General features: G+C 48.6%; 7 protein-coding genes across 7 annotated transcripts; 2 read left to right on the forward strand and 5 right to left on the reverse strand.

The window, feature by feature from the left end:
* Positions 1–501: 501 nt before the first annotated feature.
* On the reverse strand, positions 502–8,003 carry FSST1_006383 (uncharacterized protein; the record flags this gene model as incomplete). The annotated part of the gene is made up of 2 exons (XM_083232746.1): positions 502–5,376; positions 5,424–8,003. 2 exons carry the CDS (start codon positions 8,001–8,003, stop codon positions 502–504), a joined length of 7,455 nt encoding a protein of 2,484 aa, XP_083089813.1.
* Positions 8,004–9,465: 1,462 nt separating this feature from the next.
* Positions 9,466–10,226, reverse strand: FSST1_006384 (uncharacterized protein; the record flags this gene model as incomplete). Its single annotated transcript, XM_083232747.1, has 2 exons — positions 9,466–10,104; positions 10,152–10,226. 2 exons carry the CDS (start codon positions 10,224–10,226, stop codon positions 9,466–9,468), a joined length of 714 nt encoding a protein of 237 aa, XP_083089814.1.
* A 319-nt stretch (positions 10,227–10,545) lies between these two features.
* FSST1_006385 (SIT4 phosphatase-associated protein-domain-containing protein) lies at positions 10,546–13,681 on the reverse strand (the record flags this gene model as incomplete). The annotated part of the gene is made up of 3 exons (XM_083232749.1): positions 10,546–11,469; positions 11,514–12,959; positions 13,013–13,681. The coding sequence occupies 3 exons, from the start codon at positions 13,679–13,681 to the stop codon at positions 10,546–10,548; spliced, it is 3,039 nt and encodes a 1,012-aa protein (XP_083089815.1).
* Positions 13,682–15,347: 1,666 nt separating this feature from the next.
* FSST1_006386 (peptidase S8/S53 domain-containing protein) lies at positions 15,348–16,672 on the reverse strand (the record flags this gene model as incomplete). Its single annotated transcript, XM_083232750.1, has 3 exons — positions 15,348–15,935; positions 15,986–16,330; positions 16,397–16,672. The coding sequence occupies 3 exons, from the start codon at positions 16,670–16,672 to the stop codon at positions 15,348–15,350; spliced, it is 1,209 nt and encodes a 402-aa protein (XP_083089816.1).
* Positions 16,673–17,459: 787 nt separating this feature from the next.
* Positions 17,460–19,823, reverse strand: FSST1_006387 (mRNA splicing protein SPP382; the record flags this gene model as incomplete). Its single annotated transcript, XM_083232751.1, has 1 exon — positions 17,460–19,823. One exon carries the CDS (start codon positions 19,821–19,823, stop codon positions 17,460–17,462), a length of 2,364 nt encoding a protein of 787 aa, XP_083089817.1.
* Positions 19,824–20,347: 524 nt separating this feature from the next.
* Positions 20,348–20,793, forward strand: FSST1_006388 (uS8 family ribosomal protein; the record flags this gene model as incomplete). The annotated part of the gene is made up of 2 exons (XM_083232752.1): positions 20,348–20,550; positions 20,604–20,793. The coding sequence occupies 2 exons, from the start codon at positions 20,348–20,350 to the stop codon at positions 20,791–20,793; spliced, it is 393 nt and encodes a 130-aa protein (XP_083089818.1).
* A 1,807-nt stretch (positions 20,794–22,600) lies between these two features.
* On the forward strand, positions 22,601–25,428 carry FSST1_006389 (armadillo-type protein; the record flags this gene model as incomplete). Its single annotated transcript, XM_083232753.1, has 2 exons — positions 22,601–25,348; positions 25,402–25,428. The coding sequence occupies 2 exons, from the start codon at positions 22,601–22,603 to the stop codon at positions 25,426–25,428; spliced, it is 2,775 nt and encodes a 924-aa protein (XP_083089819.1).
* Positions 25,429–25,764: the final 336 nt, after the last annotated feature.

Genomic DNA, 25,764 nt, shown 5'->3' on the forward strand with positions numbered 1-25,764 from the left:
GGTATCTGGCTTTATGATGAGATGATTTTGGCGTAATTTAAAATGGTAAAATGTTTTGAGCGTGCGGTGTTTGTATTGGGAACTGACCTGGAAATGGATACTTTTTTATATACCCCGATTGCATTGACATAGAAGATTGTCGTATTGATATATTGTATAAAAACTTGTTATATTGTCAAGGGTAGAGTTGGTGTTGAGTGGTGTTAAATATGGGGTTCTCTGTGGTTTATGGCGTGGGGTGGCATCTGCTTTGAAGATATGAGATTGAGACTCGAGTGGGTAGCAGAAGAGTTGACTTTTAGGCTAGGAAGTATGGTCTAATAGTAAGTGGTATAAAGTGACGTACTAATTTAGTCTCTTATAGTACTCAAGCATAATTGGAGTTGATTGATTGGGTATCTTTCCTTCATTGGTATCTATCCATACTATTTATCTAACAATTAAGAAATAAGTGACATGAGTATCATAATCCATCATTAAAAAAATACGAAAAAATGCACATCATCTTCGTGCCAAAGGTGACGTTCTTCTTGGTAGTTCAAATTTACTTCCCCACGTCGACATTCTTGATGGAGGCGTACAGCTGACTTCATCAATAACCATTGGTGATGAACCGCCGCTACTTCGCCGATCACTCATACTTCGAATTGGGTTTAGATAAACTGGTCCAGCATCTAACTCAACCAAATGATGATTTATGCTCACTGGTGTATCTGATGATCCAATCTCGGGAATCACAATTGTCGGGATGGGAGATAGTGGTGTTTCTTCCATGATTGTAGAGGGTGTTTCATCAGAAATTTCTGATGGGGCGCGTTTGGGTTTTATCCAACTTGTTCGTAGACTTAGCACGCTGTTTCTGTTCTTGAAACTGCGGAGACTGGCGCGTAGAGATCGGTCTGGTGCGGGCTTGGTCTTTAGGTGGAGGAGTGAAGATATACTTTCGTGTTTAGGTGGGAGTGCGCCTGCTATGAGATCTAGCTGGGCGTTCATGCTTGGATGAGCGATGATATCCTCTGCGGTGAGATTTAAAGAGAGTGTGGTGTTGAGCTCAGAGGCGAGAGTGTGAGCTGGGAGGATTGTTTGTGAGATGCTGTAGAATGGGGTGCTGGGGAGTTTATTCTTTGGGATGGAAGGCGATGGGTTAATCACTTTGCTCCATACACTGACAATAGATTCTTGCAGTTTCTCTCGTTGCGCGCTGTTGAGATGGGATTCAATGGGAGGGGATGACCTCGCAGGGAAGGGAATCTTGCGCTCTGAACGGGCGATTTCTTCGGAGGAGTGTACCATCGGTTGATGAATCATGTCAGGATGTGTAAGCGTTTCCCAAGCTGCCACAAGAAGACTCAGACATGATTGCGCGAAAGAGTGAGGGAGTCGTTCTTCAGAGTATTTAATCTCGAGGGTTACACAATCATTCGCTTCGACTGTTGACCTAACAAAAAGATCTGGAAAGTCCTTTGTCCAGGATTCTATCATGCGATACGTAAATGTCGCGCCGTGGACATTCATCGTTGAAGAACCATCTAGTAAACCAGGAACGTAGTTCTGTACGATTGTACTAAATCTCGTACAGGAGCGCCAGGGCGTGCATTTACTAACGAGTTCCTGAATCCCAAAGGTTTCATAGCGTGCGTGAGATTGGCGCTGGAGTTGGATACAGTTCATCAAGTCGAGTGGTGTACTATGACTTGTCGGGAATTGTACACGAACAGGAAGAATATTGGACATGGGACCGATAATGTCTGGACTTGGAGATTGGCATTGGATTGCTTCGCCAAAGAGAACGTCGTGGGTGCTCGAGATGGTAGACAGGACTATAGCCCATGCTGCCTTGAGAGCTGCGTCGGGTGTCATTCCGTAGGGAGCGAGATGGCCTAGAGAAGCTGTTTGCTTGAGGGTTCTGATTTCGGATACTGACGCTGGAGGAGTGGGACGGGTTGATGCGATGATCTTTGTCATTTTTGCATTGTCCAATTGGCAGTTCCAGTATTCGAGACCTTTTTGGTAAGATATCCTCAAAGCGCGCGTGAAGTCTAGATATGAAGACCGAGGAATATCCTGCGTTGAATCGCCGTCGTACAGAGATGCTAGATCGTGGATGAGAAGATGAGCAGATACATCATCAATTTGCGTCTTGCTTAGACGAATTACCAAAGAGCCTTGTGAATCACTGTTTAAAAATGTAAACTTTGTAATAGGGACTGTAGGATCGAATGATAAGTTCTGGTTCTCTTTGATGATGTTTTGGGTAGCGTCGTCGAGAGAGCTAGGGGGACAAGAAATTGTCATGAAAGGAGGCGTGGATGAAGCGCAGTGGACTTGATACATCCGATGCTCATGCGTAACAAATGCCACGTTGAGAATAGCATGCATCTTGGCAAGAGATCTACACGCTGTTTCGAGACGAGATGGATCAACAGGACCATTGAAACGAAGCGCAAGACAGATTATATCTGCGCGTGTCCCAAACATGCCCAACTCAAGACCTTGTACTTGCTGCGAAGATGCTTCAGCAAAGTCAAGAACATCAGGACTTGAGCAGTGAAGTTGCGGCACGATGACATCCTTGACAAATCTCATATCTAATTTCTTCGCAGCAAGTGTCTTGATCTTTGTTTGCTTGCGAGTAGACGACTCTGAAGAGCGACATATCTCTGTAAGACTTGCTCCACTGAGAAGATCTGTCAAAGAGAGGTAAAGACCTGCTTTTCGACATGTAACGACTAGTTGGGCAGCGAGGAATTTATTTCCGCCAACAGAAAAGAAGCTGCTGGAGCTTTTGATTGCAGAGACGGAAATGCCGATTATGCTCGCCCAGTGTTCGCGCATGGTTTCTTCGGGGCCTGTCATGGGAAGAGGTTTTTGTGATATGATAATCCGTTGGATCTCGCCTGGGTTAGGAACGCGGGACATGTGAAGAACATCATGTGTTGAGAGATCAGATACCATGCGCTGTAATTTCCTCCTGTTGACTTTGAGAGAAGTAGACATTGGAAAAGACCGAACGGGGATAAAGACTGAGGGTATACAGTATCTTGGAAGATGATCCCTCGAAGAGGAACTCTCAAGAGCTGTTTCGAACATTTTCTTGGCGATGTATGTCTTTTCTTTCGTTTCAGGGCTGAGATCTCGTAAGTTTTCGTGCTGTTGGAATGCCTGAGGTCCAAGTTCGAGGAACGCAGCTAGCAAAGGTCCTGAATCACGGGTAGTTATTGAATCTACTACCACATCAATTCCTGTACCGAGACAGCGGCGCATGATTTGTTCGACTTGAGCTACATCGACGTTTGAGCCGCTGACTTTGACTTCATCGCGCACGCTGGATATGAATTGGACTGTTCCATCATCGAGATAACGTACGCGATGACCTGTTTTTAGATATCGCGCTCGAGGTTTCTCGTCTGGTGATAAATATGTCTCTGGTGCGATGAGGGGTTTATCCAGTGCGAAGCGATGAGGAGTGGCGAGAGGACTGTCAATAGCTAATTCGCCGATTGCACCAACAGGCATGAGTTTCTTGGGATTCTCAGGATTCAAAACCCAGAATCTGCCTGTAACTGGTGGTGAGATAACATTAAGATTACTCTCCTTTGTGACTTTAGTCACGGAAATACCCAGGGGACAAATATCCGGTGCGCCATACGCGACCAAAACATCATGATCTTCAAGCCAGGGCATGTACGTATCTGGGTCCAGTCTTCTCGTGCGAAAGCATAACGTTCTTAGACTTGGTACTGAATCGGGATTGATCTTTCGTGCGAGAAGACTTGTCATGTATGACCATGTAACATCCATACGTGCCATTGCACCAGCTACATCATGTGCTCTGTCATGAGGATGAGGAACGCAGACACATCCGCCATGAACGAGTGTACCAAGGATTTCCACAAGAGAAATATCGACGTTAAAGGCGGAGAGTTGGAGAACGCGGCTTTCGCTTGTGATTTTGAAGGGTTGAGATTGGGCGATAAAAGTTGATAGGAGAGAAGCGTGAGTAAAAAAGATACTCCTTGATTTCTTTGGTGTGACAAAAATGCAGGCTGCGTGGTCGGGAGTAACGTCCTTGCTAATAGTTGATACGTATGGTGTAAGCATGGCAAAGAATGTATCGTTGATGATGACCAGGTTAATGGCCAGGGTACTCAAATCCTTCCAAGCAGTCTCTGTGGCGAGAACGACATGTGGATTAAGGTAGTCGATAGTTGATCTTGCAGTCGCAGGGTCTTGATAATCAAGTGGTGCAAAACTGGCCCCTGCTTGAAGGACAGCTAGGATGATAACAGGTGCCCAATGATTCTTTTCCAAAACGACAGGGACAACAGTTCCAGGTCCGACACCGAGGTTAACGAGATATGTCTTTAGTCGCTGTACAAGCGTTGCGAGTTGAACATATGTAATATCGCCATCCCATGAACACACAGCCGGAGCATTAGGTCTGGTAAGACTGTGCTGAAGAATAACATCGTGTAAACAACCAGAAACCTTTTGTGACTGCTGTACCAATTCCCAGTCCTGAACGACGAGAGAAGCATAGTCCTTATCTGTGAGAAGATCTGCTTCAACGATGGGGGTTTCAGGACTTGTGAGGATGTGGTATAGAGCTGCGTGAAAGCTGTTCATAACACTTTGAACCTGCGTCGGAGAGAGACATGGCGATGTCAAATCCCCACGAAGATACTCATCGACAAACATGAGCGTAAGACTAACATCGCAATCCGTCTTACGGCCAGAAATAACCAACGAAGCAGTCAATTCATCCCCTGTGTCGAGATCATCCGGAGCCTGAAAGTAAAGACAAGTATTGAAGAGTGTCTTTTCCTTTAGACCCAAAACATGTTGTATTTCCGCCAAAGTGATATTATCGTGCTTCTTTGCATTCGAAAAGGTCTCATTCATAGAAATAAGACATTCTTCCAAAGACTGCGACGTAGAAAAGTCTACAACACAAGGTAAAATCGTAGCGAAACTTCCAACCAGAGATGTAATTCCACAAAGAAGGTCTTCGTCGCGTGCGTTGAATTGGTAGCCGAATGTAACTTCTTGTGTACCGACAAATGCGCGCAGGACAAGAGCCCAAGCAAGTTGGAATATAGCATCCGCGGAAATATTGTTCTGTTCGCAGAAGAATTCGATCTGAGTACGTGAGATGTCACAATCATGGGGAGACGTGTGAGAGGTATTTGATGATAAGGATGGAAAGATGCAGGATTTGGCGTTTGAGAGACTTGTTTTCCAAACTTCGAGACTGTAGGATGTGTCGATGGATGAGATTTGGTGAAGATATGTGTTGTGTAGAGAAGAGTTGTCTTGAGGGTTTTGCGAAGAGAAGACGCGTGTTAGTTCTGCGATGAGAAGATGTAGACTCGGCAACTATACAGTCATTAGCATTTACAGATAATGGCACTCAAAGTACTTACGTCGCAGATTGCTTGGCTTGCGTCAAGTCTCATCACCATCTTCATAGGGTTATAACACACTGCCAAACGATGTCTCGGTTCTCCAAAAGGTGTATTCATGACTGGCAACGTAGCCACAGCATCGTCCGGGTCCGTCGTTTCGATGAACAAGATACTCGGGGATATTTTTCTGAGAATAACTTGGTCGAATAATCCCTCTCGTGAAACAGCGTCGATGAAAATACTTCTCAGCGTAGGTGTGTTGGACACAATAACCTCCCATGCTTCACACAATCGAGTGACATCGATGGGGAGTTGAAGAGCAGTCATCTCGTAAACAACATGGCCGTGATAAACCCCTACATTTTGAGCCTGCGCAATGAGGATCTCCTGCTGGGCTGGTGTCACGGGGTATATCGTCTCGATATCCTTGACATTAACACGTCTGTCTGAGCAAAGACGTCCAAGAGACTGATAACTCGTTTGAAGAAGAGGAATGTCGGAGAGTGTAAGTTGCGGCTTATGAGTCCTCAATCTCATAATAGCGTCATGAACATGATACTCAAAAGTCCGAATCCAAGTCTGAATTCTATCCTGATACCTGCACGTATTGCTATACACAACATCGATTTGCGCTCCGGATGTATCCAACGCCGCAGAGACTTCGAATAAAGCGATCCGTCCAATATTAGGTCCTGCGGTACTCTTGAGACCTGCTATTTGGCCTTTCGCTGCAACTGGTTCAAATAAACCATTCTGACGCTGGAGCTGTTTCGCTGTGTTGACCAATTTGAAGACGATTTCGAGGGGGATGTTCGTTGCTGCGCTTTGACTTGTTGCGAATTCAGATGTAAAGAATGGAACACCAAATCTTGGTATAGCTCTGCGTGTATCCTTGAGTAAAGTAATAACCTGAATCAAATCCGTTTCTGAATCGATGGATACGCCGATTGGACATAGTGAAGCAAACCATCCAACGGTTTCTAAAATGTTAAACTCGCTTTCTGCGCCATCTCTTCCATTCTCTCGCTTCCACAACGTAGGAAGATTTCTCTCTGGGAATACTTGACAGAAAGATAATAACAGTGCAGCCAAGAAGATGTCCGAAACATCCGTTCTCAAAACTTGAGCAGACGTTTGCTCCAAAGAATACGCTTGTTCGGGAGAGAGATTGAATGACACTCGCGATGAGTTTCCAAAGGTGTTGAGTTCTTGTGTAAGAGCCCAGTACTCCAAATTGGCGGAATACACTTCAAAAGGAAGCGTTGGTTCGAATAACCTTTGTGCCATCTGTCGACCCTGACATTTTGTCCAGTACTTAAACGATGCCGATCCTTCGGACAAAAGGGTTCCTTTTTGGAGCAACTCGTCCAAATCGCTCAGCACAATCTTCCAAGATACATCGTCCAGAGCTAATTCGTGTGCTGCAAGGTACAGAATTTGCCTCTCCTGGTTATGGACGTACATTGCCGCAAATGCAGGTCCCTCGGTAGGATGGATGCTCGCTTCCATATCGTCAATCAAGTCGCGTATCTCATCCTCAGGGATATCAACATGATGGGTAAGAAGATACGAACTCGGCGCCGCAGGCAAAATACACTGCTCCCATAATCCTTCGGTCTGTCGAAATCTGACTCTCAGCATGGAATGTCTTGCCACAACTGCATCAACAGCAGCGTCAACATCAACCGGTTCCGCACCGCCTTGAACATTGAGAATAGCACTCCTCGTCCACGTTCCCTCAATAGTGTCGTTATTACCCTGCAAAGAAAGTTGTTGCATAGGCGAAAGAGAAAACCCTTCCAATTCATGGATATCCATAGGCGGCGACAAGTTACTCTTCCTTCTCGTGATGACACGACTGCGACGTGCGGGAATCTGAAGCTTCATGACCTCCTTGTAAGTAAGCGAATCCATATTCTGCACCCATGTTTGCAGCGCCCTCTTGTTTTGTGAGTGATCAATTGGGATCCAGATTTGAGGGTCGTGTTCCATGCGCAAGAGAGAAATCTGCGACTTTGCGAGATGGAACTCGTTTGTTGATAGAGTGTTATTGACAGACGAAAAGCCAGAGACAGAGTCGATCCTAATAAGAGCTACCGATTGACCGTCAAATGGGCCTGCTCTGGGGGTAAGGACCATGTAACAACAAGCTAGGCGGTCGCTGACGGTGGGAAATGACAGCCGTAAGCTTGACAAATTAGACTCCACAGCCCCTGCAGCCCTACCGCCGCTTGTTGTTTCTTCTGTCTCTCCCTGCGTGTTGTTGTCTTTGTCGGACAACTCATCACTCGAAAACGTACCTCCCGAGTCGTCGCTACATGAGGAAATACTCAACCCGCGCGGCGTAATGCGTGTCTGAAGTTCGGCTAGAGTAGGACAAGTCAGGATGTCTTTGCCGCTAACATGCAAACCCTTGCTTCGACAAGCGAGACAGACTTGTTGTGCGGTGTCTTGGTCGCCGCCTAATTCGGAGAAGGAGTCGAATAGAAGGATATCGTCGAGGGGAATGGAGAGTGCTGATGCGATTGCTTGGATGAGATGGTCTTGAGGTTGAGGAGACTTAGTTACTATCTGAAGGTTTGGACGTTGGGACGACATGTTGAAGATTGTTGGTGATGGTTACAACTGCATAGTGTACAATTAATTCTTCATAAAATTAATTAATTAATACATGATAACCAAAGTCCCATTCTCCCAAAATGAAAGAGTACCATGATTCTTATAAACCAACCCATAATTTAATGACATCTCTCTGCATCCATCTATCTCCTCTCTTCCAATCCTTCATCCATCGTTAACCTTGAATCCTGAATCCGGACACAGCCCATCTCTAGCCCCCAAGAACCTCTTAACCAATAGCAGCAAACATTCGTACAGGGTACCCCAGAGAATGCCCAGACTGTTACGAGGAGCGAGGTACCGGTGACCAGACTTGACAGCGAATGGAGAGGTCAGTTGGGGTCATCCCTCAATGGAGATGACGTGCCATTTGGGGGAATATGCGTGTCTTGACATATTCTTGTTTTTGTTTCATCTTGGCTGTGAATCATGATTTCGTAGTCACAAACTATCAGTTCAGATGTGGCTTGAGATTCATGTCTAATTAATTCACAGGATATCAAACCTGAAACAAATAAATATAGCAGCAACTCGAGGCTTATCCCATCTCACAGCCACATCCATAACCATAATTAGTTGTCTTAATCCATACCCTAGTCCATCCCAGCGCTTCAAAGTCTTGGCCAACTGCAAACATCATCACCGTAGTAATCTGCCTCGCAAACATCACCTTGCCCTCTACCCAAGTACCACGCACTCGCACGCAATAGGTGATAGACAGCCCCAGAAGCGGCAGTGCACGACAAAGTCAGACAGCCTGCAATTATCCGAAATTACATCAAACCTAAACTTTGTCTATACCCCTGGACTAAAACTAAAAAACTCCTTGCCTGAGACCCAACCAAACTGACTCAAAAAGAAAAGAAAAAAATCCACCAAGTAAACAATCACACTTTGATCAAAACATAACTAAGAGCAAGCCGAGTTCAATGTTACTATTACTGCAGATACTAGATATAGGCAAGTATCTCAGCTCCAGCAATGGCCGCTCCCTCATCCGGGACCACGGGACGCTCCCCTTCGGCTACAAGCGAAATAAGGCTATAAGCGAGATTAGCTGGACGCCTTTTCTTACGGGTATCCATTCTCTTGGTTAGTGCTCACTCTTGCGCTCAAGTCTGAACGCTTGGTCTTATGGAGCGAGCTAGGAACAGACTCCTTTCAAACATACAAGTAAAACAATTACAGACGTAGTTACAGAACATCGCTTTACTCTATACTTTACTCGAATACTTGACCTAGGTAGTTATTACTAGCAGTTATGTTGGCTATCATGGGTAGTTTCATTCAACACAAATGAGGCGACATAAACAAATTGATCGTCTTACATGAATTTCTACCTACAAAACCACAATTCCATTCCAAGCCCTATATATCGTACACCCTTCATTATCGCCCCTCATCTCATAGCAAACTCTATCGAAAAGCCCACTGGTATTCGCTAAACAACAACCTCATCATCATCAGGATCCTCAATACTCGTTCTTCTCTTCGCCTCCGTGACTTCCACAGCCTTTGTGTCATCACCCGCAGAAGCCCCATCGTCTTCGACTGCTGACTTATTCCCTTCCTTTTCCTTTTCAGCCTTTGACAGACCAAAGGGCCATAAACCACTAAGTCCACGAGTAGAAGCTTCTTTGGCGGGATTAACAGGCTGAGGCCGTAGAACGGATTGATCACCCGCGTCGTCTTCGGGCATTGCGAAATCTCCAAACTCATCGTCATCATCGTCGTCGCGTTCATCATCTGATTCATTCCCGTCTGGTTTACCTCCTCTGTCTCTGACCACGTCTCTCCACCAAGCGCCGCGGCCATCATCTTGAGGTTGGTCATCATCGTCAAAGTCCTCTTCTGTGTCTGCGAAAGGATCTGTGGGGTTATCATCATCGTCATCATCATCGTGGTTGCTAGATGATTGTGCTTGGTTGTTCTTTTGATGCATCGCCAACCGAGCCGCTAGTTGAAGTCTTGCCCGAGAAGGGGGAATGTTCAGCGGAGGAGGGGGTGGAGGTGGTGGGGGAATCGAAGGAGGATCCAAAGAACCTCCAGAGTTGTTCAAAGGGTCCGTGTAAGCTCGGAACTAGATATGTCTCGTCAGTACGAGGCGCCCATGAGTGATCAGTTGACACTAGGAGATGTGATGAGATGAGGATAGGCGTCCGTGGAAAACTCTGGCATCGAAAACATGATCCCCCATTCCATTTCGTTCCTTCGTATGCGACATGCACTCCTAACTCTTTGTCTCCGTTGCCAAACACAACTCTATACAAATCCCAATATTGGGCCATATTCTAGACCCTACATGATAATCCTGCTTTGCCTATCCACCCACCCAATCTATCCCACAACGCCTGGTATAAATGCCTCAGTACCTCGCCAACAATTGCCTCGTGATCTCCTCAACATCAAGTTCCTCGAATGTTTCAAGGTCGTCAAGTTGTGGGATCGCTCGACTTTGCCTGTTTCGCGTCTCACGTCTTGAGCGGGGGCGATCAAGACTTCCCCAGTAGGCTGCATTGTCCTAAATGCGGTCCGCTGGCTTCGAGACATCTTCAACCTGTTCCGTGTGCTGTTGCTCTTCATCCTCAGCCGATCCCCGAACCGGTCCTCCAGATCCATCCAGATCCATAGGGGAACCTCTTGTAACATCCTGTAGATCCTCGAAATCGGGTGAATCGGCTCGGTAAGGCTCTGGGGAACGCATGATCACATCCTCGAGAGTTTCCGTTATGCCAGGGTATCCAGGGATTCCTCGTTCCTCCCCATCTTCAGCGGAAGCACCACTCACCTCAGAATTGACGTCTTCCTCGTCTCCGTCTCCATCTTCGTCCTCCTCGTCGCTGCTACTGCCGAAGCCAGACATTAATGTGCCGGCGCTGATGGTGAAGGGACCGATGCCGTTTCCGCTGTCCTGGTTGAGCTCTATGCCACCGTTCAAGCCAGCCTCAGCCAGGGCACTGGAGCCGCTGTTTCCGGAACCTCCGCTCAAACCAGAAAGGCCGACGCCTCCAAGTCCACTGCCTCCGCCCATGGCCCGATTGCCCATGGCAACCTCTGGTCGTACACCTCCGAGAATGGCGTTATCTCGCTCGCGAGTTTCGGCGAGTGATCCCTCAACGTAGCTGATCCATTCCTGGCTCATAACCCGGTCAAGGACCGTCTCCGAGAGGAGCTCCGGGGGGTGACGTTCGGTAAACTTGACAACCTCCTCGGCAATCAGGGTAAGATGGCCCATGTAGCCCATGCGGGTCTTGGTCTTGGCCTGGGACTCATCGCTGGCCTTTTGGCCGTTGATGATGGCACTTGTGATGTCGGCAGCTTCGAACAGCGAAACAGCCAGTGTGGGGTTGTGGCTGCGGTCCATGGGGCCGTTGAACACTTGCTGGACAATGTCGTAGACGACGTTGTGCAAAAAGTTGTTCCACGGGTAGCCAAAGAAGAAGTTCTGCAGGGTTAGAATACATTCCACAAGTGGCGCAAATGACTTACAAGAATCGTGGGTACAACACGGTACTCTACGAACTGATGTTTGAGGAAGTCTCCCACAACAGGCTCTTCTTTCTGAACAGCAGGCTGCTCTTCTGTGGGTTTGGAGTCCTTGGTATCGTCCTCCTTGACCTCAGATGTTGAAGCCTCTTCAGCTTTGGGGGCCTCGAAAGATGGCTTCTCGGGCGTCTGAGGTGGGCGATCAGCTCCTGATTCAGGCGCAGGCGGAGCAGAGAAAAGAGGCGCGGGTGTATCCTCAGGTTGAGGGGAGAAGCTGCGGGGCTGTTCGTCGCCCTTGGCAGAGGCATCGCTGGACTCAGTCTTGGCCTCGGGCTCAGAGGGAGCAGGAGTCAAGACGACCGACGAGTCAGAGGTGTCCTCCTTAGGAGCATCTTCTTGTTTCGGTTCGCTCGGCTTCTGCTCTTCGGCCTTTTCGTCGCTGGCCTCCTTAGGTTCAGTCGTCTCTTCCGAAGCCTTTGCTGGGTCCGTGGACGTAGCCTCGACAGACTTGACCTTTGTGGGTGACAAAGGCGCAACCATCAGATCCGGCTCGTCAAACTTTGTCTCCTCTACTTTGACGAGTGTCTGGGGAGGGCTGAGCGGCTCATCAACAAAGTCATCCTCATCCTTAGTGGAAATCGAAGTTGTGGAAACAGCGGGGATGTCATCCTCAGCCTTGACGAACTCGTGAGAGGTATCCTCGCTCATTTCCTTGCTTGGCTCAACCTCCTCGAAGCCATCGTCATCTGCGTTGGTAACCTCGAGGCGTCGCTTCTCCTCAGGTGCAGGAGTTCGCATGGTAAGGTCGTCGGCAGATTGGTCCTCCTCCTTAACTGGGCCCAGCTTACCCTCCTTACGAAGACGTTGTCGTTCAACATCACGCTGAGCTGTGATCTCTTCGGAACCTGGTTCGTTCAACAAGCCCATGTTACTGCAGTGCAGTAGCTCGGCCATGAGCTCGCATGTCTTAAAGCGATCAAAACCAAGGGGCTCGAGCTTGACACCAAAAGTTGAGTCAATCTTTTCCTTCTTGGAAGGGACGTCCATGATGAGGCTCATGAATTTGGGAACGTTCTCAGCAAAAAGACGAAGAAGGGTGCCCAGGTAAATGGGATCGCGGCTTGAGGGCGCAGCGGTGGATTCGGTGCCCATGTCGGGATCATAGTCGGAGTTATTCTTTCGGATGACCTCGATAATGATGCCGACACCAACAGTCAAAGGATTGCCACCGCCAAGCATGTAACCGATCAGCTGCTCGATGCATGGCTTGGAGACAAGTTGACGGGTGAGCTCGTTGGGACCGATGCATTGCTGCTCGTTTTGGGAGGCGTTGGCCGAGATGGTGATGATGGCTTTGATGAAATCACCAGCAGCGGTTTGAACAACCCAGTTGTTCTCGGGGCCAAGGCAGGAGAGAAGGCTCGGGATGATGTCTTTGGAGTACAGCCACTAGAAAATAATGTTAGCATAGATGCATATATTTTGGTGAGGGGTGCGCATACCTCAACCACACCCTGGCCACCATCGTTACGGTCCAGGGCAATGATCTTAAGAAGCAGATCCATGACCATGGGGCACTCGACATGCCTGAGTAAATTGGGAACAGCATCAGGAAGAGTGGTCAAAAGTTCCATCATCTCCTCGGTCTTCTTCTCAAACAAAGACTCGTTGACCTTTGTAAAGTAGCTCGCCTGGAGGGGATCGAGCGGGGCAGGGCGGGACAAGAACTTCCAAAAATCGCGAATCAATTGTCGATTGTCAGCGAGAGCCTCGTAGATTGACCAGGTATCGGAGCTGAGAATCTCGCAAGCTACAAATGCGTAGCGATTGCGCTTCTTTTCCTGCTCTTCTTCCTCATCGTTGCCCGGGTCGGTGGCGCGGGATGATGCGCGCGGTCGCGAGAAGGAGAAGCGGTTCTTTGCCTTGGCATCTTGTTCTGCGGTGGACTCGTCGGGGGACTCGACGGTCTCGAGCTTGGGAGCGACTACATAATCGAGTAGATTGTCGAGGACGTTATCGCTTCGCAAGTATTCGATGAGTTTTGAGTTGTGCTGCTTAAGCTCCTGGATCAGATCGCTCTCGTCGAGCAGCTCCTCTAGAGTGAAATCGGGCTTGTCGAGGATTGTGTCGATAGTGGAGATGTTGGCGTAACCGCCAAACCTCCAAAACATGGTGAAGGTATGCCCTAGGCGCAGTCGCAGTCGCTATCGCAGGACTGGAGCGTTTTGGGGAAGCAAAAGGGTGAGAGAAGGATTGATGGAGGTGGAGGAGTCGAGATGGATCATGTAATCAATCAAATCCGGTCAGGTCAAGTCGAATCGGTCGAGTCAGCGGGTCGGGCGTTAGCAGTACTTTCCTCTACTGCAGCGCTTCACCAAACGTCGAGTAGACCTCAGCTCAGCACAGCCAAGATAACGAATAAAAGAAACAATAGAGGTGCATTCGATGAATGAATAAATGGTCAGTCAGACTGTGGCATTCCCGGAATGTCTGCAGTCACTGCCTTGATTGTGGGAAAGCAATAGGTACGAATGTTGTGACGTCGCAATCACTGCCAACAGAACAAAATATAGGGAATATAGGTAGTGATCTAGAACAAAAACACTGTCATTCCTCAGTCTAAAGGAAATTCGAACAGTGATACAGTCAAAGATAGTGTCAGAAAGGTTATCACGAGAAGACAAGTCAAAGCATGGAGGATGGAGGCGATGGAAAGCGAAAGCACGGGCGTCACAGCGAGCAGAGGGCCTGGGCGTCAACACTTTAGCGAGCGGCAGCGGCAGAGAGCGCCAACGAGAAAACAGAGCAGCCCGCACCTCACAAAAAAAGCAAAAGCCTTGAATGCGTACGCACGCGACACCAAGGTTCATTGGGCGTCAATCCGCCACTTTGGACCTTGATTTCGATACACTTTTATGGCGGCTGCAGCGCTTCAAGTTGAGGCTCTAATGTTGATTTTTTTATATCTCAATCTGAGACACAGAGCTATATTGATTCAATTAACAATAATGGATTTTACTCTTTTCCTCTGTTACAACGAGTGTTTCTGTGCCTGGCCGACAGTACTCTGCATATCACCATGCATGTGCTAGGCAACTGTGGAGAGGATAAAAGGGGTGAGCCATACTGCCTCATGTGGAGGAGGTTGTTTGTACACCAAAGGCAAACGAGTAATCTGGTGACGGTTACACAGTCCATCCAAAATGCTACTATCAAGAAACCAATCGATCGAGTCTTGAACGTTGACACCATAGATCCCCTAGAACCGGCTATCTCGTCACGGACCTCCTCTTTTCCTTTTTCATCATTTCCACCCCTGTATTGCCACGTTGTCTGTGCTCACCAACTAGAGTGGGCACCATCATCAGCAAGCACGCATAGCACACATGGCACGCATGGCTTTAGCATCATGGTTATCCGACTCGTTTATCGTGAACCCTAGATTTTAATTCTCATAAAATCACTAAGCTCAGGGGAGAAGGAATTTATATGTGTCAAAGCCCGTAATAAATAGTGTGATCTAGGTACTGTAGGTTGACTATTGCTTCACTCCGCCAAACAGTTTACCCTACATCTTCACTTAATTATAGAACTCGGCTGTCCCAACGACACACTCAAAACACACATGCTTATGCTCCAAGGAACCAAAAGTGTACTCAAGAAGTAGATCAATTTCGAAACGAGTGTATCAAAGAAAAAGCGAGTGTCCAGTCCCCACAATCCTCATCCATCTCAAAATCATCTCCTCAATCAAACACCTTTTAATCGACAACCGAAACATCAGCCTCCCAAGTCCCGGGCCCAAGAAGTCTAGTCTAAGTAGCAGAAACTGACTGACTAATCCCGTCCCTTAGGCTCTCTAAATGTTGACGACCTCATAGGAACACCTCCATTGTAAGCCAACAGATTCGGGCTTCCAGTGCCGGCATTAGCAATCACATTCTTCGTCGCCAACTGCTGAATCCTATCCTGCACACTCTTAACAGTCTTCAAATTTTCCTTTGCCCTGAGGTAAAGCGACAGGCCCGCGACATGAGGACATGCCATGCTCGTGCCGCTGATTGTATTAGTCGCATTGTCACTGCCGATCCATGTGCTTTTGATATCAACGCCAGGCGCAAAGATATCCACAAAGGGGCCCCAATTAGAGAAGCTGGCTCTGTTGTTTTTTCTGTCAATAGCGCCGACCGTGGTTGCGTTCTGAGCGGATGCAGGCGATGTGTTATTCGCGTTGACGTTGTCGTTGCCTGCTGCAACAACGGTGTGAATGTTTTGACGATAGGCCATTTCCACAGCTAAGTTGAAGGCATCGGATTTGCCACCGCCGAGGGACATGGAGATCACGGATTGCTGGTTACGGCCGGGCGTGTTGGTGATGTTGTTGACTGCCCAATTGTACCCATCAAGAACGATGGCAGTCGTTGACTGTCATTCATCAGTAGTGCTCACAGGGAACTGAGGCCGGGTGGACGTACACTACCAGTGTGGAAAACCTTGACTGCGATAAGATTCGCTCTCTTGGCCACACCGTATACTTTACCGGCGATAGTACCAGCGCAGTGTGTTCCATGACCGTTGGCATCGACGAAAGGAACACCAGGATAGGCGTTGTAACCAGTCGTGGCTCGACCTTGAAAGTCTTGATGACCAATGTTGATACCGGTATCAACAAGATAAGCATACATGCCGTTTCCAGCAGATGCATCATAGAGATACTCGGTTGACCCGGTAGTTCGATGAGAGATGGAGGCAAGGCCCCATTCCGCATTGCGTTGAATGGTAGTGAGCGTGACTTTCTTGACCGGTTCAACGGCGAGGACCTCATAAAGGTTAGTCGATAAACTTGAGAGCATAAGGATAAATTTAGTTTAAATATTGCAACTTACATCCTCGCTTTGGTTGATCTTTCTGATGGTATTCCTATCAAACTCACCACAGTACCCCTTAAAGGTAGAGTTCCAAACCTTGTCAACGCCGTCTTCGCCACGACGAAACAAGCTTGCGGTGTGAATGTCATCAACCCATTCGATATGGTGCTCAATCTCAGTTTCATTGACCTTTGGCTTGAGAGTGATGATGTAGTTATCCTCGACAACCTCGCCAATTGTAAACTGGGCGAGGGCCGAGGGGAGCAGAGCTAGGAGGATCTTGAAGGAGAGCATCTTGAAAAGAGAGTGCAGTGTGATGAAGATTCTGATGAGTGGAAATCTTGAAGAAACCTTCCCTTCTTATAGGACATATCTCGCTCCTCGCCTCTGGGTAAGTTGAAAGGGGCGTCGCAGCCAGACCCAACTCTCTCCAATCCCTATGTCTTGGCTCATCATTACTCGTCACATAATAGAATTTGTGCACCACTCTGCAACTCAATGTCTTTGATTCAACTTACACATTAATCTCCAGCCTATACATCAGGTCCTGTCTAGCATTTGAGACCCAACCCTCTCAGCCGTCGTACCAGCTTCACCAATCAGGGGTATCTAGTCTGGTGATGGGGGCATCTGTGGCAATTGAGACAGCCACGCTTATGAACTCGTACAGAGTTTTTGGCTTGGCATGTATGATGATGAGAAGGGACTTCTTGTTCGCTTCCACATGGGACTGGAGGAGAAGGACTGAAAGAGGCTGTATAGGGGCATGTTACTGGATGAAAGATCGTTGTTCGGGGATGAGTGCTGTATGCCACACCGGTCCTTATCAGTTGGCTTGAAAGCAGACAGGAATATGTATGGCCATCATTGCTGCCTCGGATGTACCGACTAAGATCTCCGACATCATGTCACGGAGCTACCGAAGCTGAGGAAATCCAGGGACGAGACAAATTAAGGACGTGATACGTCCGTCCGGATGACCGATTGTGTGATTCATGCCGAAAACCCCTATTCAAATCTACGCTTTTCCATGCTCTCCTTGTAAGACACTCTATCTATACATCCTCCATTCCAAATAGTATTACGCCCCTGCAACGGCCTTCGCCATAACTCTCATCCCCTTGTCAAACTCTGCTTTTACAGAGCCCACCTCTGCGAGCTCCTTCAAAACACCTCCTCGCCACCACCCGTACCATTCCGCAACCTCACCCAAGTCAACCTCGTCACGAGACAACCACTCCACGAGTATCCTGTGCCACGTGGGAAACATGTGTTGTAAGAGCACCTCGGCGACAACCCTCCGGCCGAGGATGTATCGCCAGTCTAGTACACCCATGAGGACTGGAAGGGTAGGTTCTTGATCCGAGGGCTCGACACTGAAGTTTTGGCTGAGGTATTTGCCCATCGAAGGTAGAACGTGGGACATGACAAGAGGACGCCATTGATCGCCCAAGACACCCTTCCAGTCTTTGAGTCCTGGTAATTCGCCCTTTTTGAACTCCCACACATCGATGAGTTGTCTGAACTTTCGTCTAACGTCCGCCACGAGACCAGTACCCCTGGGGTCGAGGTGATATGATGGTAGGTATTGAAGCCAGGGGAACAGCCAGATATGCGGTAGGCGGTGGTTTGAACGTCTGCTTTTGGGGTTCCAGTCTGAAACAGCTGTCTCTAACTTTCGGACAATGTTGTCGATAAATTGTGCGCGAACAAAGACTGGTAGAAGATCGTGCCAAGCCTCCATAACACTCAGCATTGGTGTCGGATCCATGACATCCCATGACCGGACCGCAGTAAGGGCTTTAGGGAGCCAGTTCTTGTACATCATGCTTTCGTAAGGTGTTGTTGACTTGTGGTGGCGGCGGTAGATGTCGTCTGTATCAACCGACAAGGAATCCCACTTGCCGACAGTCTTGCCATTGGTATTTGCTGGCATGAGAAGTGGTAGTAGTTCTCTGAGTCCTGAAGCGAAGCGTGTAGGCTCTTGAAGAAGATCCCAGTCTGCTTCTCGAAGGAATGGATGGATAGCTGCGACAGCAATATCGGCAATCTCTGATGTTGTGGCCTTGAGTTCAAGAGCTTTGTGTAGACATGCAATAAGCTGGTCCCAGTCGGCTGTCGCAAGCTCGCCACTAACCAATTCGGAAAAGACCTGTAACCTTTCAAAGTCTGATCGTAAATCGTCCATTTCTTGTTCCTTCTCCTTTAACTCCAGATCAATCCAAGTCTTTCTTTCCTGCAAGCTCTTCCACTCGTCGGAGAAAGCCAACAAATCTGCTTGCGCTCTCTTCACAAGCTTTCTCGCCTCGATAACTTCCGTCGACTCTGGTGTAGCAGTTCCTGTTGTGGGTGTCATGATACCACTTGTCGAAGTGAGCATCTTGCTGCCCGGCCCTGTCATATCCAGAATAGGAGCAAAGGCATCTGGAATATGAAGACCTGGCGCAGTGGCCTTGAGCTCCTCTGCTGTAAGATATTTCGGCTTTTGTCGCCGTGGTGTACTCGCAGCGCTGTCAAATGCACCTCCCAAGGACTTCTTCTTTGCCCTTTTGCGCTTCTTTTTCTCTTCCTCGTCTGAATCAACCACCACTTCTCCTCGTAACTCAGCTTGTCGCTTCTCTTCTTTTCTCTCCTGTTCGGACTTTTCCTTCACAGCACCCAGACCAATACCCTGTGGTCGCAAATTTGCTTCGATAATGACGTTTCGACCCTGTCCTTCCTTACCCAAACCTTTGCCCTCCTCGTAGCCCATCTTGGCCATCATTCGAGCACCGAAAGATTTGGGGTTTGTTTTGCCCTTTGCGCTAAATGCACTGGGCTGTGGTTTGTTGCGTGGTGTTGGAGAACCATTATCGCGTGTGTCCTTGAGGACTGGGTCGTTCGCTGATGAGGGAACAAAGCCCATACCGAGAGGGTTCTTTCCATCGAATCGGGTTCGGAAGGCTGGACGAGATGGTGCTTCGGCGCTTGCGCTTCGACTTGAGTTTTGGGTATCATTTTGAGCGAAACCGCGAACAACGCCCGCGAAGCCTAGTCCGATTCCACGGGTATTTCCTTCGTCCTCCTCTTCCTCATCCTCGTCTTGATCCATAGCGCTTCCTAGCATCGGGCGATTGTCGTCGGACTCTTCATCGTCGTCTTCCTTCTCGCTGCCTGCGCCTGTAGAAACAAAGTTCATGCCCTTGTTCCTTAATGTTGTTCTCTTCCATTTCCTGGCTGGACCGTCGTCCTCGCTATCAGAGCCAAAGATGCCTAACGCTGCCTTTTCCTTGTTATTACGACCCGTGCGACGTCTCTTGCGAGGGTTAAAGTCACCGAAGTCGTTGTCGTCGAGGCCTGGCGCAAGATGTTCATCTTCAGATTCGGATGCTGATGAAGAATATTCGGCCGCGGCGGCTTTCGTTAGACGCGAGGGATTGAACGATGATCCTGTTGAGCCGTTCATGGTCGCTGTCTAGTTTGTGGTCAATGATGGGTTTCGGGTGCGCGAGCGCACTTGGCTAAAGATTACAGAAAGATCTCGACGCGATAGGCGGAAGCTAAACATGACGATGCTGGCTGGACTTGGTAATCTTATCTTCACGTGCCCCCACCATATTGTCACGTGCATGGTCATAGCGTCGTATCAGTGAATGAAGCTATCAACACGCCGTGTTGGTCTGAGTAAAAAAAGGGACGGTTACAACTATTTCCTCAAAATACAAACTTTCTATTTCGCGCTTTATTTCGGAAAGGTAGGCCACTGACTTTGGGAGGGACTCTGTGAGCATGGACTTATTTGTATGATGGCTTTGCCATCTTCCGCAGGTACCTTCAGGCTCGATTTTATCGTCGCTGAAGAACCTGCCGTACACGACAACCCCTCGACAAAACGCAATTTCGCAAGTCAACGTGAACTTTACCACCAACCGCCATCGTGAGTGCTCCGAGAAGACACATTATGTGTCATATTTAACCAGTTATGAACAGATGGTCCGAACCAGTGTTTTGAGCGATGCGTTGAAGAGCATCAACAACGCGGAGAAGGCTGGCAAGCGTCAGGTCCTCATCCGTCCCTCCTCCAAGGTCATTGTCAAGTTCCTTGAGCTTATGCAGGCGCAAGGGTACATCGGCGAGTTCGAAGAGGTGTCGGACGGTCGCTCTGGAAAGATTGTTGTTCAGCTTAATGGCCGGTTTGTCCCACCATGTCTGTCTCGTCATTCATTGATCGCTAAAGCCTCTCTAGTCTGAACAAGTGTGGCGTCATCAGCCCTCGTTTCAACGTCCGCCTCGGCGAGCTCGAGAAGTGGGTGGTTCGACTTCTGCCTGCCCGTCAGTTCGGGTACATTGTCCTCACCACTTCTGCTGGAATCATGGTTCATGAGACGGCTCGCCGCAAGCATGTCTCGGGCAAGATTATCGGTTTCTTCTACTAGATCCTGCGTGGCAGCGGGGCTGGCCTATGGGTATCAGAATGAGTCTGACGTGCGTCTACGGTTTACTGTCGTCTTGCGTCAACGTGTTTTGTAACTCCCCAGGTTGGGTACCGATATTCACCTTTGAGATGGGACAAGTTGGAACGACACAGCGCCAGACGTCAGGTTATTTACGTAGAAATACGCAATAAACAAACAGTCAACGGCGATAAAAAATCCGTGTTTCTATTTTGCTGTGACCCGTGATAATAAGCTGTATCCAGCACAACACGCTGGCTCATCTATCACGATGGGAAGATGTTCTACATGAAGCCAATAAGTCGTAGTCCACACATCGTAAATGTTAATTAATAGGTCTGCGATCACATCATTCCAGCAGCATGAGAAGCATCGACTATCACTTGGTTCATATCTGGTCACAATCCAGAAGACATGTTCGTAATTCAGTCTTGATGCCAGTAAAGCTTTTCCCTGCAGCCTCGTGTCTTCTTCGCTGCAGTTGGATTAGATCCTTACGCCTAGCTTAGTACCCGCACCCTCAGCCCAGCTAGATGTGATGTATGATCATCATTGAGATCCTACGGCAAAGGTATTTGGTGGAAACGTTTGGAATACCCCTCATTACCTACCTTGATTTGTACTCGACAGACCTCACTCACCCTGTATCTAACCAACAGGCCAATACCCTTCAGCTTGAAGCATGACACGTCAACAATTGGTTGGTTGCTGAGCAATTGAATGCAAGGCGAAACATACGCAACTATTTCTTGCATCTTCTATTTGGACTGTAACAAGTTCATGCCATTTGAGCTTTGACCTAGAGGCTGAAAGCTGAAGATTTCTTTGCATTATTGAATCTGGATCCACTTGGAAAAGAGGAATGTAGGAACCCGAAACCAGTAGATGTGGCTTGAATCCCGTTCCTGTCTATCTGCAAGGGAGCTAGACCTGGGGAAATGACAGAAAACGCCAATTTTAGTATATTTCTTAAACGTTGGACAGATTCATCTTGAATTAATCGAATTGTAATATAAAGAAACATGGTTGTTGATGTTGATCTTCATAGCGTTTTGACATCGGGCAATGTGTGGCTAGCAGGTACTGCCTGTGTCTGTTTCTGGGGCAATGGCGGTAGATTGGGCGTCAATAAAAGAATCTACACTTGAATGACAACACACAGGGCAGCCATTGAATATTTGGGGTCAGCCTATGACATACATTTAACAAGTTGGATACCCCTTGCTTTTTTCCTTTTTTCTCCCTCAATTTGTCATATATCTTTAACAGATCAATACTTACGACTCTAACGAAGTAATTTGTAAGTCCCTGAAAACCCATTTCCGTCCCGTCCCCGTATTCTGGCCCTGTCAAAGTTCATTTCAACCCCTGCCAAATCAGGTGACAGGCGCTTGTTGACTTTCCCCTCCAAAAAACGATTGTTTCGAGCACTTTGTCCAAACAACAAGGATCCAGGAACAAATAAGAAGTCGCTTGCCTTGCTTGTTTTGCGGGTGCATCTTCATCTATTTGGGTCGTTGTTGCTCTATTGCGCATCCTTCCTTCTTTACATACTTAATAGCATCACTAACATTGCGCCGCCTTTTGTAGAAAGAACAAAGCATTTCTTTGTTTCCTCCTTTAGCACACGCGACAACCACCAACACTCTTCCCGCCTCTTGATACCCATCTCTCTACTCTTCGCTTTTACTCGGTATGTTTTACGAAGCTATCCAACATCATCAAGGCCGGCTTTGCTCCTCTAGAGTACTCGGCGCGCCCATGGCATCTGAACCCCAATAGCCTTATGATGGATCCTCCGAAGCGCTCCGTATTTCATAAGCTAATTACCCGCCTAGTCCAGGTTCTACGACCCAAGAAGCGACATCATACACTCGAAAGATACCCCGTCTCAAGCTCTCCTCAATACCAGTTCTCCCTAGAAAACGCAATCATGGCCGACGAAGAAGATTTTAGCTCCATACCCCTGCCCGACCGCTTCTCCCACAAGGTCTGGAAGGTTAGAAAAGGAGCATACGAAGAGGCTACCAAGCAATTCGAAAAGTCCCCCGACGAGTCAGATCCCTGTTTTCGACCATTTTTGAACGACCCAAGCTTGTGGAATAAAGCTGTTCTCGACACAAATGTTGCTGCCCAGCAAGAAGCCGTCACCGCATTGTGCGCTTTTCTCAAATATGGTGGAAGAGATTGCTGCTTAAGGTCGCGGAACCAGACCATTACCCCAATGGTGGAGAAATGTCTCTCTTCGACCCGAGCCGTGATCAAGCAGAACTCCATCGAAGCTATTCTGCTCTACATTGAACTTGATGTCCCTGGACCTGTCATCGAGGACATGCTCCCTGGTCTGAACAACAAGGTCCCAAAGAACGTTGCCGCGACATTCCACGCCCTAACACAAATCTTCCACAACTATGGTTGCAAGGTTGTCGACCCGAAACCTGTGCTCAAAGCACTCCCCAAAGCCTTTGGTGCTGCCGACAAGAACGTCCGTGCTGAGGCTACAAACCTGACAGTCGAGCTCTACAGATGGTTGAGGGAGGCTATGAAGCCCATGTTTTGGAGCGAGCTCAAGCCTACCCAGCAGACTGATTTGGAAGCACAGTTCGAAAAGATCAAGGCCGAGGGCCCGCCCAAGCAAGAACGTCTGCTCCGATCCCAGCAAGAAGCTCTCGCCGCTGCCCCGGAAGGTGGTGAGGATGGCGAGGAAGGCGAAGCAGAGGGGGAGGATGGCGAAGAAATGGATGCTTTTGATCTGGCCGAGCCTCAAGATGTTAGCAAGAAGATTCCGTCCAACTTTAGCGATCAGCTTGCTTCCTCGAAGTGGAAGGACCGAAAAGAAGCCGTTGACGCTCTGCACGCGGCAATCAACGTGCCCCGCATTAAGGAAACCGATTTCAATGAGGTCTGTCGTGGCTTGGCCAAGTGCATGAAAGATGCCAACGTTGCTGTCGTTGTTCAAGCCGCCGTCTGTATCGATCTTCTCGCAAAGGGCCTCCGTAAAGGCTTTGCCAAATACCGCGCCACAGTTATGCAGCCCATCATGGACCGCCTCAAGGAGAAGAAGGCTTCGGTAGCTGACGCTCTTGGAGCCGCCCTGGACTCAGTTTTCATCTCTACCGACTTGTCCGAGTGCCTGGAGGATATTATCGCCTACCTCAGCAACAAGAACCCCCAGGTCAAGGAGGGTACCATGAAGTTCCTGATTCGCTGCCTACGAACAACACGAGATGTGCCCAGCAAGCCGGAGCAAGCCACCATCTGTGAAGCTGGTAAGAAGCTTCTGGCCGAGTCCACTGCTGCTCTTCGAGACGGTGGTGCCGAGATTCTTGGTACGGTCATGAAGATCATTGGCGAACGTGCCATGTTACCCAACCTGGAGGCTCTGGACGATATTCGCAAGAACAAGGTCAAGGAGTTTTTCGAGGCCGCCGAAGTCAAAGCTAAGGAAAAGCCCAAGCCCAAGGCTGCTGCCCCTGCGCCCAAGGCTGCTCCCGCTAAGAAGGTTATGGGTGGAAAGAAGCCCCTTGCCAAGAAGCCAGCGGCTCCCGCCGCTGCTCCTGTGATGCCTGACGAGCCTCTCGCTCCTCAGCCTACGCCTCGAGCAGCCCCTAAGCTTACGAAGCCTGGACTCGGTGGATTGAAGAAGAAGACAATTGGAGGTCCTGCTCCTCCTGGCTCTCCTCGTCGAGTACCCACAGGACCTGTCATGCCTGACGATGATGAGCCAGCCCCTCCTCCTCAACCACGTGTTGGTCTCTCTCGTGGTCTTGCTGGACGCTCTCTTGTCAAGCCTGCTGCACCCTCACCTCCCATGGAACCCGCCTCTCCACCTCCATCCAGCGGCCTCACTGCTGTGGAACGAGCCGAGATTGAGGAGCTTCGGGCAGCCAACGACCGACTGACCCGCCAAGTTGAAGAGATGCGACAAGAACGCAGCAAGTTTATGTCGGAGATTCAAGAACTTAAGAACCAGAATGCTGGCCTGATTGAGGACCACACCCGTGATGTGCTGAGTATCAAGGCCAAGGAGACTCAGCTGGTTCGTGCAAGAAGCGATGCAGAGGCTACCGAGGGGACCAACGACCGCTTGAGACGTGAACTGGAAAGACTTAAGAAGGCTTTGAGTCACGCCGAGAGATTTGATAATGCCGGAAGCGGCATGAATAGCCCTCGTCGCCTTGCTTCGCCTACACACGAAGACGTTTACCGAGATCACGGACCGCCATCTGTCAGCCGTCATAGAATGAGCATAGCTAGCAGCATGTCTGAAGAGAAGGAAAACGGCGACTATATGGCACCTTCTCGTAACAAGTTCAGTCCCGAGATGCGATACACTGGCAGCGGAAGTTCATCAGGTCGTGGATCACCAGCACGAGGTTTCAGAAGCGCACGGCCATACAACGATGAAGAACATGTACCAACACCCACCCAACGGCCCATGTCATCACTACCTCAACCAACAGGTAACGGTGCCGAGAGCTGGAGGAGAGCGGCCGAGGTGACGAGCCAATTGAAGGCTAGAATTGAACAGATGAAGGTATGTTGTCCGTGTTTTTTACTGCAGATGTCATCATAACTAACACGTTACAGGCCAAGCAAGGACTCGCTCGACCTTAGAATTGTCAACAAAACATTGTGCAATGATTTTTATTACAATACTTTTAATGATGATGATGCTTTTGGAGGTTCATCGCGGAAAAGCTGGGATGGGTATACCTGGGACAGAATCAGACGGCCCCAGTCCGGTTGCATCTTGACGGCGTTAGAACTTGTGCCACCATCTGCTTTGCTTCGCTTCAGGGGGTCTGATAGAATTATACATAGGACGGCTGTCTTGGGATTGTACGGAGCAATGCCTGTGGCGGGTCAGAGATACCTAGTTGTTTAATGCATGAATGATTTCTATTCACTTTAGGAATGTCTTGTCTTGTAAGCGTCAATTCATTAACTCGG

The sequence above is a fragment of the Fusarium sambucinum genome, chromosome I (genome assembly GCF_050947815.1).
Source record: "Fusarium sambucinum isolate potato_lamoka chromosome I, whole genome shotgun sequence".
Lineage (NCBI taxonomy): Eukaryota > Fungi > Ascomycota > Sordariomycetes > Hypocreales > Nectriaceae > Fusarium > Fusarium sambucinum.